General features: G+C 42.0%; 1 protein-coding gene across 1 annotated transcript in view; it reads left to right on the top strand.

The window, feature by feature from the left end:
- LOC130201642 (gamma-2-syntrophin-like) overlaps positions 1-17,270 on the top strand; it is a 74,084-nt gene that overhangs the window by 14,186 nt on the left and 42,628 nt on the right. The window contains exon 8 of the mRNA XM_056426724.1: positions 9,211-9,299. Coding sequence (XP_056282699.1) covers positions 9,211-9,299 — 89 coding nt within the window. The remainder of the gene's footprint in view (positions 1-9,210; positions 9,300-17,270) is intronic.

Genomic DNA, 17,270 nt, shown 5'->3' with positions numbered 1-17,270 from the left:
CTAGTAAGAAGAAGAAACTCAATCAGACAGGTGGTTTTTTATTCTCTCTGTTGGCGGCTATTCCTTTTATAATTAATCTTATCAGAGGTGGTCAGTGAGTGCAAAGTAGATGGATCATACGCAGAAAATGTTTCTGGTGCCGCAGCAACAATTGGACGCTCTAAAGCACACTATGCCTGACCAGCGACAAGGATCTATAAGACAGTCTGTGGAAAACGACCTTGATAGAACCATGAGCGAGGTGTTAGAAAACGCGGACACGGACGTATATGAAAAAGCTAAAAATATGCGGTATTTTACAAAGATACTTGAATTTTGTGAGACAAGGTGAGCGAGAAGAGCGTCTTGACTCTGTCGCTGCCGCCTGAGAGAATCATGCTGGTGCTAACCCCACAGCATCAAAAGAGGAATCGGTACTTACGACATGGTGCCTAAAAGGATCTTGTTCTGGGGAGTGTTATAAAACATTTGCCTAAAAAAAGCAAAAAACATGCTGAATGTATTCTGGATACGTTAAACAGCTCAAACGATGTGTCGTGGAACGAGAGGGGGGAGCTTATCATTAATAAACAAATTATTCATGGATCACACCTGCATGATTTGGTGAGAGGTGTCACAGCTACCCATAACGTCTTAGACAGCTCTAGACCAAAGGGATGGGCTGTTTTTTTAAAAACACTCGCCGATTTAAATGTACCATTGTCGGCTATACCCAATCCTGTGGTCCGCCAGATTGTAGCCAAAAATAAGATGAATGACCCAAATAACTTTAGTACAGATGAGGACACAGCACATACATCCCATAAACGTAGTGTTGATGAATATGACACCTTTTAAGACCCCAAGACCTCAAAGGGTAGATCACGCCGACCTGTTAAGCCTTGGGTGACTTTTAAGCTTTTACCAGTGTATAACAACTTGTACCTGTCTTTTTATAATATATATATATGCATGTATGTATGTGTGTGTATATCCATGAGTGTATGTATTGCTCTATTTTTATTTTGACCGATCTACCTCGTTGTTTTATTACATGTATTAATTGTTTTTGTTTTAACTACTCTACCTCATTGTTTTATCATTACCCGTATTAATTGTACATATCATATACTCTGAATAAAAGGCTAAGCAATAACTGGGTGTCACATGTTTTATTTATAAAGTATCTGATAATACATTACATATACTCTGAATAAAAGGCTAAGCAATAACAGGGTGTCACATGTTTTATTTATAATGTATCTGATAATACATTACATGATGTTCGACCACTGCACACAGGGAAAATAATCGCCACAACAATCTGTAGAGTGTCTTTTGTTAACGAAACGAGTAACACCCGCATCATTAATAAACAAATTGTTACCGTAAAGGGCCAACACTTTAGAATAAGACCAGCCTTTTTGTATATGACACAGAAAAAACACACAATGCTGCCCACAAGTAGTGGCTAGATGGTTCTGCACCTGTTTTCTCGAATAAGATATGTGCTCACATGTTTCATTGAGGAACTCTTTTATTTCTCTGGGGAACCCCACATAGTCGGGGGCATGCCCAAAGCTATCGAAAAAGTAACCGTGTTTGTGTTTTGTGATATAAATTGCCAACCAATGCTCTCCAGGTTTGTCAGACGTGGGTGTTTACAATCATCATTGCAGGGTACGTGTATAATTCTGCCTGAGGTAATTGATCACAGGCCAGGACCCCACAAACGTGTTCCATTAATCATGCATTTTCTGACTATACTAGTCAACTCTATGGTATTCATCGTATTTCAACAGGTACCCCTCAATATGCATCCATCAATACCTGGCGCTGGTTTGATATCTCAAGTACAGAGTCAAACACTGAATAACATATCAACGTCACTGTTCTAGGCAGAGGTACACGGAATCGAGCCTCCAGACGAACGTTGCCTGTTATAATCAGAGTCACATTCCCCGAACATCCTTCATCAGGCTCCAGATTAATGCAGAACATTGAGTAACCATTCCCAAAATCACGGCGGGTGACGGCCAGCGGTCTGTCCTTTAAATGCCTCCCTGTAGTTTGAATCATGTGGTAATATTCTCTAGTGTAGAGACCGTATTGGAATGAGGGCTGGAATGGTCTTGATGGGTGTGACTGTCCGTCTGCAGAGATGCTCAAATACTCTAAATCATAGTGTTCAAAATTAAAAGGGTTTCTTGTGTAGCTACCTGTGTATCCTTCATTGTCCACAAAGCATAATACCATGAATTTAGGAGTTGACCCATGTATAAATTCTCCTGATTGCATACTCTTGTCCCCGCTGGTATGGAAAAAGTTTTTAAAGCGACTCTGTCAAGAGCATATTTAGCATTTGTGTGCTGTAGGGCGCGGCTATGAGCCAATCTGACAGGAGGTGCCACAGTAACCTTTTTCACAAAAATACTGGCTGATACAATCTTAACTCTGTACAGCGTATCCGCTGCTGTCATTAGGGCAAATGCATCTTTTGATCGTATGAATTTCAGAGAAATATCGACGCCGTTAAGCAACAACTTCTCTTGAAAAAACAGATCAGAATGTATCGGTGCTATTAGCTCAACCGTCCGGCTAGCCCCCGTGTAGCTTCCACGCTCCAATAACCCTGTGTTAGCACCCTGTATGGTGGTCACATTCATATGTGAGCCTGTGTCCTTGCAAAATAATCCGGTGCTGAATTGTGTATCCAGAGTGTCTTTGCTGTAGTTGAGCAGACATTCTATTATTCCTCTGTAGGGGTAAGTATTTGATGATTGTGATATGAGTCTATCACCCAGCATGATGTCTACTTGGGAAAATAAGGTGCATCCTGGGTAGTTTATGAATCCTACATCTGCGGCAGCGGGTAAATCAGACCCGTCAGGATTCGTAATCTTCACCCTCAAAGCCAGATATGAATCATTCAAATCAAGATAATCTTGTGCCCTCGACGAGCTGTAGAACTCCAAGGGTCCGTCTCCGTTATTGCAGACACTGGAGGAATTTCTAAAATGTAGATTTCTCGAGGGATGTTTGAGTGTAAGGAACCGTAAACAGATCCAGCTCTGTCTTGACACATTCTGCAGATTGTTTATGTATAAGAGACATAGCTTCTTAGTTTCTTAATTTAGGTCTTGTTGTTTTTTCTTTTCTTTTTTTCTTCTTCTCGTTTTCTTTTTAAAAGATGTCTTTAGCAGTGAAGTGAGCACGTTTTCCCTGTGATCTGCTTCGTTTGGCTGCTGTTTTCTTTTTGACAGGTTTCTTGGTTCTACCGCCTGTTTTACGTCTTTTATTTGTGGTACGGGAACGCCCCCTATTCACTGGTGGTCGTTTCAGTGGGCGCTTCATATGCACTAACATGCCATGCCCCTCCTGCTTATCCATGTTATGTTTAGTAATTTTCGAGACAACATCACCCATGATATTAGAAGCCGCTGTCCTTAGGTGTGGTTTAGCAATGTTAAATCCTCTTTTTAAAAGAGGTATGGCCATTCTGAAAAGACTTCGAAACATACCTCCCAATCCGTTTCCATACTGGGTACTAGCACCTATAAAACCCTGTAGGTCGCCACCAGCCTGATTCATGTAGTATGTCATATAACGGCCATCGTCTCGAACGTAGGGGGTTCGACCCATCATTCAATAGTTTTAGAAATACTGTTTTATGGGTCTAAAATGTAGCTTTACAATCACTTTACCGTATAAAAAAGGTATATATCTGTTCTGGTCGTCTTTTAAAGCTAACTCAATGTCATCAAACACCGTTTTGGAGAGCGACGTGTAGTGTGGCTTGTCAAAAGTTAGAGTGGGTATACGTCGCACCTCGTCAGACACATTTATACATCTCAGGAGTGGTACATGGCTATCGCCAACCAGTTGATAGTCTACAATATCGCTATATACATATATGTTATAACAGCCCCCATGAATATCGGCAGCATGTGGGGCGTAATTTCGGTGTAGAGGGTCCATAGCTGTGGGAAAAACCGTGCTAGGAACGAAGCCTAGAATCTCAGCCAAACGGCCATTTATGACAATGTCCCTATTTGCCAGGCCGCTGATGTAGACCCTATTTTTAAAGCTATCATAGTACATGTATTCCTTGTAAGGCTTTTTGGTTAAAGCACGGATTCGGACGTTAAACTCGTAAACCAGCTCCTCTATAGACCCATAATAGCCCACCGTCATGACGATAGAAGCCCGGTCCCCCGTTGTTATATCGTAGGATATTTGAATACTGGCGTCGCTATCGTTGAAGCTGTTCCACATTTTGGGATATTGAATCTCAATCAGTCCGACCTCGTGTGGCTCTCTCAAGACTATAGTTTTTGCTAATTTGGTTCTGTAATTCCATATCTTATTATTCGGATATACCAGGAGGGAAGCGTTACTAGGAAGTGTAACATAGAAACCATTCTTATCCATAGCTATACTGTACCGATGTTGTCTGATGAATGGTGCTCAAGTGTGTGACCTTTTGAACGATGGGCCCTACCCTTTTCTATACAGGCACCATGTCTTTTTCAGGGATCCATGTGTTAAACTTCTGGGGCCACCCTAGCCATTTTACAAACACCATATTTTTACCATGATGTTTTTTTCTGGTCAATACGCTTTCTATTTTAAACGTCTTGTTTTTACCTATAATGACCTTGTGTAGTTCTCCTCGTAAAGGTTCCCTCACAGGATCGTTGGCACTATCGCTTAGTTTATAAACAGGCGGATCCTGGATAGACACTCTGATATGATGAAATGCTCATCTGTGAACGTCTGCTTATAACCTTTCCTAAACACCCCACGGAGTTTTGAGATTCTTACGTTGTCTCCTTGCTAAATTTAAAAACCAGGGTTTCTGAGGCTTCAACTTATACAGATGCATGAATACTATTTTTTCATTGTTTTTATCTACAGTGCTTGGTGTCATATTTATAGACCTATGATGAGAGTTATTATAGGCATTAACAAGATCCTGAACCACCTCTACATATCTGCGTGAGTTAACAGACGTTAAATACCTCCACATGCGTGTCTTGAAGGTTCTGTTAAAACGCTCTATGATGCTAGCCTTTGTCTCGTTTGATGTTGAAAAATGCTTGATTTTATACTGATCCATTAACTGTTGAAATTTTTTGTTATAAAATTCTGTCCCCTCATCTGTCTGCAACTTCACAGGGACGCGACCCTCGTTCAAAACGTCTTTAAATGCATTTGTCACAGAAGCAGCTGATTTGTTAGATAGACATCTCACCCAGGCATATTTAGAAAAGACATCTATACACATCAATAGGTATCGTACATTATCGTTTTCCTCTGAATATTCGATCATATCTACAAGATCGGCCTGAAACTGTTGGTCTATACCCTAACCAGTACTCTATTCCTAGGGAAGTTTATAGCTGCTTTGGCATGGAGGGTATAAACATCTTGTTCTAATAAAAAATTGTTGACCTTGGATAATTGTGGCATAATACCTGTTTGCTCTCTGACGGCATTCTGAAGTTTTGCTACACTACCTAAGCCCCGGATGAGCTGGATCGTAATAAATCGTCTGTAGTGTCCTATCCATGATAAAGGTTTGTTAGAAATGATCACGGCAGTAACTGTAACAAGCTGTTTTATTGCATCCACACATAAACAACACATGTTTGATACCATAAGAAGAAACAATAGCATACTCAACGGTTATAGGGTGGCGATGTACAGACTTTAGCCACCTATCACATAGTTTCTCAAGCCTGAGGGCCCAATTGTACCCTGGGGCTCATACTCAGATGGCATGGGGTCATCGTAGCTTACAAGCGCTAAGGGCACATTATCAACGGTAAGCAGATTATGGCATATCATGGCTGCAGCTCCATTGATCCTATCAGCTGTTGTTTCAATACCATAGAGTGACACATACATTTGCACTGTTGGTATGAAATCGTCGGTCCACAAGGTATACATCAACTCCTCATAGTGCTCAGTGTAGAAGTCTTCTGGTATAGGCCACAGGCATGGATGGTGGATCTGACTGGGATGAGCAGTATAACATCCGTAACATTTTTTCTCCTTGTAGTACTGGACGGCAGCAGACAGCAGACGTAGAACTCCCGTTTTAACACATTCTGTGAAACACGGGTGTTCTTTTTTAGGGGAGTCGGGAGGTCCGATGATGTCAAGCCCTCGGGTGTTCGTTGCCACGGTCTCCCACGTGTCCTGATGATGCTGTATGGTCATAGCATGCCCGGCCATAAAATATGCAACCGGGTCAACAGTGCATGTGACCTCGGTGTCCGTATTGTCAGTATGAGGGGGGTTCTTCACTTGATCGGCCCATGAGTGGTTGGCATCTGTGTTTTCAGCGCCTGAAAATAAAATAAAAAACATTTGTGTCAATTATGCATCAAATTTTAAACACATTAACATATAAAAACATACACATGTTGAAACATACCTTGATTTCCCCCGTTTAGATGACATGGGCTTGTCGACTTTATCAGTTCCGTGTCCGCATGATAGCAGACACCCCAATTTGCATACCAATTGGCGCATCATCGTAGACAAGACGTTTTCTAAGAGCCCCGTAAGTCTCATAGACTCTGTCTGCCCTGATAGCGTTGTCAACCTGGCTGAACAGACCCTGCATGGCCTGCCAATCACACCATTGAACAAAGAATGTGGTCTGAAACCACTTATCATACTCGCTACTATTGAACTGGTGGGTTGTCTGACCATAACCCGTCATACCTCTACACACCAACGTGTATTCACGGTTCAGACAACTGCTAACCAATAGAAACCCTAGCGGTGATCGGGAGGGTCCTGTATCTATATGGTATATTTGAGCCCTGTTTCACTATACCAGTGGGCTGTGGTCATACTATCAGACGGATTATCCGGCTCAAATGACCCACCGATTACTGAACGACACTGTCTCCAGTCACTAACAGACAATAACATGCCCTTCGTAGTCCTGGGATCTGGTACGCCCCATATGTGTACTCATTAGCCCTACAGTACCGTTAGCATAGGTAACCTTGTAAACATACCCATAGACCCCTAGGTGCTCAGCAACCACGGGGACCATCATCAGAGTCGCCGCCCCTGTATGACTGTATCCACATCTGTATACACGGCTGCAGCGACACCTGCTGGCTTATCTATATTATTAGGATTACAGGACCCCAACGTACCTATAGAACCAGCAGGGTTGTCTTTATCGTTGTTGATGGTATCGTTGTTGATGGTGTTGTCGTTGTCGATGTCAGACATAATGACTGTATGTAGATAGCTCAAAAATAAAACAAACAATAAAATCAAAATCAAAAAGAGATAGATCAAAATTAAAATAAAAAAGACGAAAAATAATCCTGGCAGATATCCAACACACTCCCACAAACAGTAGCAGCAGCAGCAGCAGGAGAGTTAGCAGTTAGCAATAGCTGTAACAATAGTAATAGGAGCCAACTACTAAGTACACACAAGTGACCAGGCTGTTGGAGACTGCCCTCTTACCCCAAACCCCTCTCTATATATATGCATACCGGTATAAGTCCCTCCCTCCCTCCCTCCCTCCCTCCCCCTTATTCATAAGTAGTATGCAACCAATAACATCGTTCCCTACTCCTCTAGGACACACCTTTTTTTTTTTTTTCCCCACCAAACACGCCCCCATACCTTAGCTTCCCGCCCCCCTACCGCTCGTGCCTGTATGCTGTCAGAGTTACATTAGTGCATGTGTGACACACCCCCTTAGTCATTTCAACACGTTGCTAAACACTATGTATTATTAAAGACACAGGGAAGGGTTTTATAAATGTTTAAATGGTACAAACAATAGCTCCTATCTATAGGGAATTATTTTCTTTTGTAGATTTTTAATTTGTCATCATATTTTATATTTTAAATAATATATTTAAATTTTTATTTAATTTTTTTATTTTTTTCCATAAAAATATGCATAATAAGGGGACATATATATGCGTGCGTGAGAGTGCATGTGAGGTTGCGCGCGTGCACGTACGTATACGCGCATACATGTCCCCTATATACTACTTCCATTCGATCGGCCGTGGCAGATACCCACCAACTCTCCTCTGATTTCTAATGAAATATCAATACAATACTAAAAACTCTTTCTTTAACTTACTAGCGACGAAAGTTTGCTCATAGCTATCGCCATGACAACCGAGTCAAGACTGTGAGATGCAGTTTAGAACAATCCAGGAAGTAAAACTTTGATCGTGTGAATCTTCTCACTAAAAATTTAGAGTAAAAGTTTGAAATTCACCTTCGTTCTGAGGGTTTGTTTACTCAATATGAATACATAAAGAGATATATGGATGTTGATAATGAAACGGTTACCTGGCTGTCCAAAGTAACCAACTTTTCACACTTCAATTTTTGCACGAATTGACAAATTGATATAACGTAATAATTAGTTTACTTTAAAAAGGTGCAGATTTTTTTACATGGTGTGTTTATTTCGACACTATTCCTTTTATCTCTGAGCTAACATGACTAATGGGACAGGGAGGCTCACAGGGACTGAACATCTGGGGCGCCGTCTGTTCACAGCCGCGAAACCACCGACCACGTTGTTGTCTCGTGAATCGGCTGCAGGCACAACGCCGAAGAGATGCCGCACAAATCATTTCAGTCGCCACCAGCGAGCACGGTGATTATTTTGCACCATTTACCCAACATTATGAAGAGCACACGATGTAGAAGAAAAATATTAATACTGATAGACGTGCATGAATATTTATAGCTCATTTAACTGCCAACCTTCTCAAATCCACGCCGAGCTGTCCGGCCCTCATCTCCTCGGGCGAGTTAGCATTCATGGAAGGCCGTCGTCGGTAGCTCGGTTTTATTTTTTTTGCCGGAGGGTGTTTGTCCGATGAGGCGTGTTTTGTCGCCTCGGGAACAAAAAGGTTGAAAACGTATTGTCTCTAAGCCGCCCTTTGTTTCACTTTGGCACAAATGGCGAGCGGGAGAGGCCCGGGAGCCGGGAGCCAGGCGCCGAAGGCAGGTCGAATGCCGAGCCCGTATCATATTAAAGGGCAGCGTTTGTCTCTGGGGTTCTGCCTGTGAGATGCTCCGGGCGGCACAATGAAGGCGCTACCGGGCCATGAGGCTCGTTTTCCTTTGTTGTATGAAGATGTGCCTACATGTTTTTTTTGTGCAGAGACTCTTCAGAAGCCCGTTCCGGTAAAGAACATGCCTTTTGGTTCCCCTTAGGTTCTCCCGGGCCGTCCTCCGATCACAGCCGAGTGTCCTCGCTCCTCTTTGACAGCGGCTTACATCTCAATGGAAACGGGAACAACACAGTAAGACAGTAATCTGTTTGATGTTTCACGTGTGATGCTGTAAAGTAGCGCCTTCACTTTGTGTTACCGGTTTGGACCGGATGGAGAGCTACACACTTCTAAGAATCTCACTTAAACCCAACAAGGAGCCCATTGAGAGCCCATTAAGACTTCCTGTGCCTTTCATTCATATCCGCCTGCTCCTTTTGTACCTCTGTGTGTGTGTGTGTGTGCGTATGTATGTGTGTGTGTGTGTGCGTATGTATGTGTGTGTGTGTTTGTGTGTGTGTCCACAAGTGCTTTCACTAACTTTTGGGATGATGTATATTCACTGAACTGCTTATGAAGCCGGGATTCATGTAACAACTAGGGTTGGATACCACAAACCGCTGCCAATATGACAACAATTATTTTGAACTTCTCTGGTGACTCCGCCCTGTCAGCAGGTTACGATAGCCTGTCATTTAACTTTGACAGCGGAGGCGTGCGCCGTGTTTGACCGTCTACGTGAGCCGTGCCGAGCACACCAGCGGTCAGGCTGGGCGCGATGGGGAGACCGTCACCGATCCCCCTGAAAACGTGGAGATCAATAATGACAAGAGCAGCCTGAACTCAGATTAGAACCGGAACGTTGATTGCAAGTCTTGCATTCATAAAAGTAGGCCAACAAATCATAAATTAGCCATTATAACCATGTTTAAGCTACTTACGAGCTAGCGCGAGCTACGAGCGCGACAGCCTGATATCCTTCTTTTGTCCGCGCTCCATGAGAACGCTTTTTACAGGGAATTTGGCCGAAGAGGTTTTTAAATGTCGTCATTGTCAATCGTCGTTTTGTGCTTCTAGTATAGGATCAGGCACCGTTTAGCACCGGTAGCTAAAACAATACCGGTGCTAAACCGGTACTTTAAAATACCGGTTTAGCTCTGGTTTTGGGAAAAACCCAAACGATACCCATCCCTAGTGACAATATTAATGTTATATCGACATTGTGATAGGAGATGAGGTATCAGTTCAGATTTTGGATTTTGAAATATCGTGATGTGGCATGAACGTTGTCTTTTCCCGACTATTCTCTCGCTATTCTACTGTTGGACTTTACACGTTTGATTTTTATGTCCACGCTTATCAAAAATCCCATTGCCTGTCTTTGTAGTGAGAACCAGTGCGACGCTAACATCCGGGGGCTAGTAAAGTAAAACAAGTACATACTTTTGGGGTTAAGTAATACGTATAATATTCGTAACCGTTTTAATTTTTCTTGTAAATCTAGTTTTTGATCCTCTTCATTCAGTATAAACATTACTGGTCTCTGTCATAGTTTATCAGTGAAGAAAGTGTGAAAGGTGTCGGCAGCAGAATCAAATACAAATCATCACTTTACATTATGCTTCACTGCATTATTGACTGAATTTCACTTAAAAGGCAGCAGGACAAAGAAATACAGAGAGTTTTTAGAAATAAGGTTATCTATCTAACCACCAGTGGGGCAGCAGCCTCTGGACCGTGGCTCCTACAAACCTCAAATTTGACTTTGACGTGTTATTAAATGTCAAGTAGTCCATAACGTCCTCTACGCTAGCACAATGTTTGGCTCTTTAAAATATGGGGGCTACCCCAGATGGGCTGACTGCTGTGGCGCTGATCTCTTGACAGTGGGAGGGGCAAGACACTCATCTCAAAGTCTCCCTCCTGATAGGTCAGAGGGTCATATGAGTGAACTAGGGTTTTGTTTTTTAAAGATTATATGTTAGCTGTTTCTACTAACTGGCCCTGTTCTCATAGCCACACAGCTGAAAGACGCTTACAACGGGAGTTAATTGCATTGATCATTACATTGAGTGGAAAGTGGGGAATTCCACCTCGTTATTAATGTTCGTGTCTACAGCCGTTTGATCGATGAGCCAATCAGCGACGAGGGTTTAACGGAAGAAGTCTGAATGGTTCAATTTGTTCCGTGTTCTCCTGCAAACATGTTATTGGCTGCCTGACCTTGCGTGATATACGAGTGGAGATGGCTGTGATTACAGCGCATGCTGCTGGGATGATGCAGGAGCAGCTGAAGCCACAGAGGGACATTGCAATCTTAACGGAACACGCGTCGGCTCATACGACAGATTAACAGGACAAAATCGGCACTCCGAAAAGATATTGTTGAATCCCCGATATTGCAAAACCCATCCAAGAGAAAATTGTCCAGCTAAAATGCGGAATGACCAAATGGTATCTGTAAGTCATCATGCTGCAGAAAAATCAATCGGACGGGTCGTGCCGTCTGTATGTAACGTTTAGCCAGATGCAGCGGGCAATATACGAAGTTACAATGTTTGCTTTCTTTCCCTAAAGCCCATCTCTCACAGTTTTAATGGTAAGTCTTGAGGAGATTGCATATTCAAATGGTTATCTATAATGAAAAGGGTAGCCGCGAAGACGGCGTCTCTCGGCCGTCATTCCACATGAATAATGCAGAGGACGCGTTGGGGACAGCAGGTGGCCACTTTAACCTTTCGGAGACAATCTAGATTCCAAGTGTTTCCATTTAAAATCCTTCGCAGGAGCTGGAGGCCACAGTCCACTCTGTGCACTCGGTTTATCTGAGGTAAAAACAACGAGGCATGACTCAGTGCGATGTATCGGGTCAGCGGGAAGCAGGAATCTTTACCAATAATTCTCTGGTTGAAGTTGAAGACTCTGGCCGACAAACACAATTAGCCAGGCGCTTTCCTCCCCACGGAAATAAGATTTAAGCAGCAAAGAAAACAGACTAGCAAGAGCCGGCCTCCAGTTAAAGTCCAGTGAGATGCTTCTACCCCTCACAAATAAGGACTATTATGTCAGTGTGTTTAAAAAAAAATTTTGTTTGAGTAATTGGTTGTTGTGTTGTTCTCCCCCCCCCCCCCCCCCCCCTCAGTGCCCTGAATCCACTTTAATGTTCCGACTATAATGATAGGAAGGGAAAGTAGGGCAACTCATAACTTTTCCTTCTTTTTTTTCCACCAAAGAAAGAAATGACATTGCATGCCATTACACATTCTGCATCCTACGAAATAGTCTGCAATGGGAAGGGTCATTAAGCCTGAGGTTGGTCTGTAAAGGACCTCACACGTATACTACAAAACTATACATTCTGTGTACTGGAGAAGATAAACTGGGTGTTTCTAATGTATTTTCTAATTTGTTGGACGAATGTAAAGCTGCATTGCTAACAATGGAGCAGAGTGGGTTCATGTGAAAGGATTCTTTTGTTGTACTGAACTGAGAATGTTCACCAAACTCTGAGCTCTACGGGGCTCACTGGGTTCATTTTACAGCCCGCAACAACTCAAATGGTTTGGGTTCACTCCCAGTGCTCCTATCAGCAGTGTTTTTAGAGCTGTAACCGACACAGTACGGGGGTTCATGCAGGATCCATAGTATGTCGAATGAGTCGCGTAACATTCACAAACGCATGTTTAGCCAGAAACATGTCGAAGGGAAATGAAATGTTATTCTGTGTCGGCAAACACGTGAGACGTATCGACTTCATAGGAAGAGATGTAATGTATTTGATCATGTCAACTAAAAGAAAAAAGCACAAAAAACAAACAAAACACAATTTTGTGGCATTTTTTGGCTGCTTTCATATGGTCAGTATTATAACGTTGTACAGCTTTAATTACGTTTGCCTCTTTTATAATCTTCAGTTCATAGTTCATTGTGTTTAATTAAAATATCTGTGTCCTTTTATTTAATTTCTTGTATTTTTTGTATGGCTCAATTAGACATTTACAGATGTCTTTCAGATAATTGACATTTCATGTGCAGATTTCTAGATAATGCTCATTTTAGTTATATACATATTTATATGAAAAAGTATAAAACATAGGATAAACAACAAAAAAGAGACAGAAAGAAACACAAAAAGAAAACAATGTATAACTAGGGAGTGATCTATACATGTGTCCTTTTAAGGATACTTGTCAAGGCAATTATTAGTTGCATTCATGAAACACAGGGGGAAAAAAGATATTTGAACTCCGTCCCACAGCAGGACTGCCAAGATTAGTCTATTATTTTAAATCATTCACCAAATAGTTTGAGTGCTAGCTAAAATGCAATTCAACAAACAGAGAGACTGTAATGCATCTCCAGGTGCCGGAGCTTTAATGCTCCTCTTTGATTGAGGTGGCTCGTGTTGGAGCTGATGGTTCCACCGGCTGTGTGCCAACTCTTCTCTTTTTACCTCCCAGAGTAACGTTGCAGGCCACCTGCCTGGCCCGCGGCTGTGTGGTGGTGTGTGTGTGTGTGTGTGTGTGTGGGGGTGGGGGGGATGCATTTTTACATAACCTTGATGATATTCACAAAAGCACTTATCCCCCTAGAGACATCCTAACACTCCTAAAGAGGTATGAGCAATGCTCCGTGCGTCCCCCGGGGCTATTGTGTTGTTTAAAAAAAGAAAGAAGCCAAATGTCACCGCAAATGATGAAGACATTTTTTGAAACATTGGCAGTAAATGCTTTTGACTCGAGGAAGGACTTCTTTGAGAGATTTTTTTATATTAAAGCCCAACAATCACACATGATTGGTAGAGAGAGTAAGAGACAGCAATTTCTCCACTGACAGCAGAGCCAATAAAGCCGAATGCAGCGCAGCCACAAGGGCACCGTGGGGTGAGGCCATGATGCCCCCTCCCCCCCCCCTCCGTTTTATTGACAGGAAAATGCATTGCCTTTTTTTATTTTTTTAAAGCTCATATCGCTCTCTATTGCTGTTCAATTAAACTGCTGGAGGCTGCAAAGCCAGCTGAGGTTCTCCACAGGGGGAAGCGGGAGGTATCGAGACTCATTCTGGAAATGTAGGAAGAGGAGTCGCAACGGGGACAACAACAAGATAAATCGCCATATCTCAGAACAAAAGATGGCAGCAATGAACACCTCGATAACTTTACCCCACGGGATGATGTAATGCAGAAAGCTTCACAACGTGTAGCCCCGTAACAGAGCGTGATGGGTTCTTTCTCACAGGCTTCCCTCAGTGAATACATGTAGGAACTGACCTGTAATCTCAATAATAACAGTTTTGCGTGGACGTTTTTAAAGCATGTTTCTTCTCATAAAGCGTTTTATACTTCTTTGGTCCAGTCTGAAATAGCTTTTGTTATTGTCATTAACTTTTGCACGTCGTGGACCCGAGAGGATGAAGCCGACCACGGCGGCACAAGAGGATCGATGCCTGACGTTGGAACCAAATTGAAAGCGCTTGTTTTTATTAATTGCTGATTTAAATGTCTGATTTAAATCTATGAGGGCCGCGATAGAATTTTTCACGACATTTTGTTTATTAATGCAACGGTTGTTCAACATGGTTTATTGTTCTCAACATGTAAATGAAGTTCAAGAAAATATTTGCTTCCATTAAAAAAACGAAAATGAGCTCATTCAATAAAATTTGCCAAAAGTTAAACGACATTGTGTGTTCAGAAAAGTTCAATACAAAATATGGCCGATTAGAATGAAGAAATGTGCCCTGGGATATTTACCATTATGAAATCAAATACTGTGTATGAAATGAAATATTATATTATACGCATTAAAGGTCCTCAATTCCAAATTCAGATCATGTCTACGATCGCAGGATTGCGTTCACGCCGGCGAGAGGGAGAGGGACTCTACATACCAAAATGTTGTGTGCTGCATTATTAATGCTTATTTTCAAACAGTAATAACTATGCAAATATGAGTCCACATTGAAAAAAACCAATTGTTTTCCTCACAATTTGTCATAATGAGGCTAGAAAGAAAAATTATTTCCGAGACCGGGTCCAAAATTTCCTTACTGTCTCCTTGAAGGGCCTCTGCTCTGCCTTGCACCCCCATCCAACCGTAACAGATTAGAGGTGTTACTGGTTGGTTGGAGGGCTTAAGGGGCGGTACAGAAAGTAACTTTCCATGACGTGATGCACTTTTACCGGGCAAAACTTTGATGTGCGTTATGTGCTTTGCACACTTTAATACATGCAGAAAATACTAACAACCAAAGCCTAAAAAATGTCCAGAGATGACTCATGCACTAACTCTCAGACTGGACCGCTGCTTTTGAGTTATCCCCTCAGTGCAGCCGGTACTCGTGAAAAGCGGAGCGTGGGACTTAGTCGTGCCAATAACCGCTTCCTGCATGTTGTCGGGACGATGCAATGTGGTACAGCTTCTGAGGTAGAGTTTGTTATCCTTGCGAAAACACGTAGGACATGACTTTGCATTGCTGGCCAACGAGGACATCATCCGCTCTCAGTTTTTCCTGAGAATTTATTTCACCTACAAGTTCAAGTTGTGTAGGAATCTCCCAACAGTCTCAAAGGAGGTGTCAGCACACAGCTTGATGTACTGTTAACATGGATCCTATCAAATGAACCCACAGAGAAGCCCTCTTCTTTGAACTGAAAAGATGACTCCAGATGTTTTGAAGAATGGTATGTTCCTTTGATAGAGGGAACTTAGACATGTATACATTTATACTGGTTTGAGCATAATAAGCAACGGTTTTTCACCAAATTACTCATACTTAATTATTATTAGTATGCCTTGTGTTTGCTGGCACCGGTGGAAATAGGACCTCATTTTAACATCAGACATGCTCAGCCAACAGCAAGCTCGCATTATTTTGAGCAGCAAATACGACCAAATTGGAGTAGCTAATTTACGACCACTTGCAACATTAGACAAGATAATGGTATTGGTTTACATGTTTGCTGTAAAAAAAAAAAAACTACCAGGAACTTAATAATGTTGGTCGGCTTTTATCCATTTTCTCTCTCTTTTTAATTTGCTTCTATGACTGTGCATTAGGCATTGAGGTTGAGCCTGTTGTTTGCGAGACTTCTCCACAGAGTCGTGTGACATGTGGAGAACACTGGGCACTCAGAGCAGTTCAATACAGAATACTCTCCCTTCTTTTATACTACTTTGAGATGTTTTCCTTATTATCTATACAATATTTAGTTTTCTTTATAGTGTAAAACCTAAAAAGTGGCATGCATCCCAGCAAAGAATGGCTTTATTTCACGAATGTGTCCCATACCCCTCTAAAATGGTTTCCCTCAATTAAGAATTAAAACTATTCCTGCAGGAAAAAGTAGCAATAGGTAAATTGAGTTCATTTAAAGGTTTATATTTCACTGATCAAAACGTGACCTTTCTTTTAAGATCACATTTTCAACCTCAACCATATAACAATACGCTTTCTGACAGAACTTTTGGGATCTGGGTGCTGAATTTGGTAAATTCCTGACTTCTCTACCGCCACCTGGATTTTAAAATGTTTTTTTATTATTTATTTCGAAATAGCTTGAGGGGCAATATGACATTTTGGTTTGGGCAACCAATGTTGGTGAATGTGGTGATTCCCTAACTTTTCCCTCAAGTATCAACAAGTTAATATGTTTCCACTTGTCCATCAAAACTTCTCCCAGATGGCACCGATCATGTTTGCCAGATAATAATTTTTTGCCAGATAAGATTTTTTTTACATCTGGTTATTAGTGACGTCTGGCACTGATTTTTATGAAAGCTTGTACACACATTCATGTCCCACTCAGCAGCGTATGATGAGTAAGGCTTTGGCCATACCGTAACTTTATGTCCAGCTCCATCACAAAGTTCACAATCATTTAAAAATGTTTAAAAAAATCTTTGTTCAGTTTTTAGTTTTTTTGACCAACACATCATTATCTTGTAACCAACCTCAGTTGTGTTTAGTGTCAATCAGCATGCGAATGTGCAAAACCCCAATAATGTTGACCACGGTAAACATTGTCCCTCGTGGGATAAACAAGCATGGTTGCATTAGCATTGCGAGCAACGTTAGCCGGCTGATGTTTACCGGTTGGCGTTAGCCGGTTAACTTTAGCCGGCTGACGTAAGTCGGTTGACGTTAGGGAGGCTGACGTCAGTCTGTTGACATTAGCCGGCTGACCCCAAAATGTTATCCATGGTAAAGATTGTACCTCGTGTA

Source organism: Pseudoliparis swirei, chromosome 11 (genome assembly GCF_029220125.1).
Source record: "Pseudoliparis swirei isolate HS2019 ecotype Mariana Trench chromosome 11, NWPU_hadal_v1, whole genome shotgun sequence".
Taxonomy (NCBI): domain Eukaryota; kingdom Metazoa; phylum Chordata; class Actinopteri; order Perciformes; family Liparidae; genus Pseudoliparis; species Pseudoliparis swirei.
Note: the sequence above shows the minus strand (reverse complement) of the source record. Positions and strands in the feature narration are given on the sequence as shown.